The sequence below is a fragment of the Pyxicephalus adspersus genome, chromosome 2 (genome assembly GCF_032062135.1).
Source record: "Pyxicephalus adspersus chromosome 2, UCB_Pads_2.0, whole genome shotgun sequence".
Classification (NCBI taxonomy): domain Eukaryota; kingdom Metazoa; phylum Chordata; class Amphibia; order Anura; family Pyxicephalidae; genus Pyxicephalus; species Pyxicephalus adspersus.
The window spans coordinates 38,886,623-38,889,516 of record NC_092859.1 but is presented as its reverse complement, the minus strand read 5'-3'; the positions used below and the strand labels follow the sequence as shown (position 1 = coordinate 38,889,516).

General features: G+C 38.6%; 1 protein-coding gene across 4 annotated transcripts in view; it reads left to right on the top strand.

Annotated features, from left to right (window-relative positions):
• The window catches only part of LOC140323437 (fatty acid hydroxylase domain-containing protein 2-like), a 42,294-nt gene that overhangs the window by 4,555 nt on the left and 34,845 nt on the right, over positions 1-2,894 (top strand). For 3 of the 4 annotated variants that reach the window (XM_072400480.1, XM_072400479.1, XM_072400481.1), the window contains exon 2: positions 1,278-1,322. In XM_072400480.1, the coding sequence (XP_072256581.1) occupies positions 1,278-1,322 (45 nt within the window). Of the gene's footprint in view, positions 1-1,276; positions 1,323-2,894 lie in introns of those variants that run through there. The other variant, XM_072400482.1, reaches the window with a different exon arrangement.

Sequence of the window (2,894 nt, the reverse complement as noted above, 5' to 3'; positions counted from 1 at the left end):
GACCATAAGACGCACCCTGATTTTCCCCCCACTTTAGGGGGAAAAAAAGTGTGTCTTATGGTCCGAAAAATACGGTACATACATTTCAGAATGTAGGGAGGTATAGATGATGCCTGAGATACCTTTGGCACTGTGATCTTTGTAGCAATACCAACAAAATTACCTGCAAAATTCAACATAAGAATATATATCTAAAGTCTACTTCAAAGGTGCATAAATATTTCAAGTTTTTGTTGTCAACCTAGAATAGGAGAGGTGTTCCTGGCAGGCTCACCTGGTAAAATAAAGGGCAAAGTCTGATAAAAGAAAAACTAACCTTCCATTTGATAAGTCCTTATCAGTGTATGGTAATATCAGGTCATGTGATTATTTACAATATAAGTTATTATCCATTTAAATAAAAGCAATATACTCCCTGTGCAGCCGATATAGTTGTAAATCTAAACAAAACACTACATTTCACGGAATAGCAAACATATGGAAGGAAAAGTATAGAAAACATGAGATGTTGCATCAAACATAAAGCAATTCTCACCTAAATATACAGTGATGTAAAAATATACCTGCAAAGAAGGAAGTAAATGCTTACTTTACCCTCTGCTTGCACTGCCAAAGGTCAGTCTGAAGATGAGATTGTCTATGTTTTTCATAAACTGATGCTTCAGAGAATGTCAATTTTCTGGTATCCTGCTATGTTTTTTGGTTCCTCCCACTGGCGCCCATGTTACTACCTTGTACTGTATGATTTAGATCAGTAGAAGGAATCAGAAGATCTGGAGAAGACTTCAGCTAGAGCATTCAGCCAATTAAAAAGAGAACAGATATCGCTATCGTGACAATAAACTAATATATTATAATATATTATATTGTATTTATGTAATGTGGATTAGTGTTGACAAGTTTTAAGGAAAAGAAAACTGTCAATGTATGGACACTTGGTCAATTTGACCTATAATTTTAAAAGATTTTAACGGTTTTTATTTCTAATTTTTTCACAGTTTATATTTTCACACAATACAAAATATGCCACTGAGAAAGGATTCCCACAGCACTATGTATTAATTAATGAAGAGCTCAACAGTTATGTCTCTTCATTTATGTAGTCTCTGAATAAAATGTATTATATAAAAAATATATAATTTAAAAGTTGATTTTTCTTGTCATGTTTTCATGGTAAGTTGAATATGGGAAATTGATATTTTGGGACATCAAATCTTGCTGAATGTCACTATATAGTGTGGCCTAATTGTGATAAGTAAATGTCTTTCTGCTTACAGATGGAAAAAAGTGACACCCCTACATTCTCGGAAAGCAGAAGCCAGGTAACATGAAGACTTCAAAGGACATATGTATACAGCAATGAATTTGACATTCACTGGCGGTATTCCCCAGTGTGGCTCGGGGTGGACTTTCCATACCAAAAGCGGTATTCCTGAGCCACAATCGGGGTGGATTTGCTAGGGAGTTTAAAAAGCTTACCTGGTTCCCACGTTCAAGCAGCGTCCTCCAGCGATGTCCGGCATCTTCTTTCCCTGCTAATGCCGGCCAGGCATCTGTGCAACCTAGCGATGCCCGGCCAGCATCTGTGTCCCCGGCGTGTGAGCATTGGGGACGTGAGGCCAGGGGAAGCAGATGCCGGCCAGTTTGCGAGTCTCAGGCTGGAGGGCGGGACAGTCAGGCAGGTAGGCAGGACCGGGCAGGAAGTTTAAAATAATGAGGATTTTTAAATGTACCGATTTTACATTTAAAAATCCTCATTTTTCATACCGCCAGGGAGGTTAAGCAAACATTCATTGCAGGTTATTGTTTTGCTTGTATTACTGTTAGTCTAGTAAATCTCAGTATCTCCGTAAAGTCCAAGAAACACAGCTCATTTTGTAGTTTTTATGCTTTTAAATAAATGAGTAAACAAATTATTCAGAGTTACAGAAAGACACAGCAAAACACACAGAGATGAAAACTATGCATACATACACTCGTATGCACGCACTATCTAATCTTTCCTAGGAAATGGCAATGTATACACACCAAAAGTTACTTGACTTCAGTAAGAGCTTTTCTACATTTACTTGTTAAACAGGCCATAAGTGTTAAGCCATCACCTTTAAAACTGGAACCTGATCTTGAGTCTTTGTCTGTTGAAACTTTGCAGTGGTCCCATGTTAGACCAGCAGGGTCTTTTTCAGCTTCCCCTGGCTTCTTCTGGCTGTATTTACAATATAAATAAACCCATGTGGTAATTGAAATTTCAGACCAAACAATCCAATAAGGGACCATTCTCTGCTCTGATTGCTATTTCAGTCTGTATGCATTTTGTTGAAATGTCAGGGTCCCCTCAGGCAGGTAGCATGGGATCACCCAAGACTTGGAGTCTAAGTGATACCTGGTCTTTACCAGGGGCCCCTCAAGGGGTGATGAGCCGGTAGCCTTAGAGACCAACAACCTTTTTGCTGAAAGGTGTCACTAGGTCATGGCCCTCAGGGTCACCCTACCTAAGGAGGCAGGACAGAGAGAGGGAGACTGCCGAGAACGGTTAGAGCTGGTGGCAGGCAGACATAGTTCAAGGTCTAGGTGGCCAGGCCAGATGGTAGGCAAAACCTAATACAAGTCCAAATAAATGGGTAGAGAAAAAAGAAAGAGTTTGAGGCTCAGGGCTTTTTCATGCAAAAGGTGAAGCGTATTGATTGGTTATTTCATACATAAAGCTACGTACACACTTCCAATAATTATCTATTATTATTTAGCCAAAAAATAAATATTCATATCTTTTCATTTTAGACATTTTTACAATAAATGTATTTAATTTGAAAAAAATTTGTGTGTGTTCGTTCAATTATTTATACTTGACTGGCAGGTAAGTAAATTTGAGCTAAACAGGATGAAGTGCCGCAGTG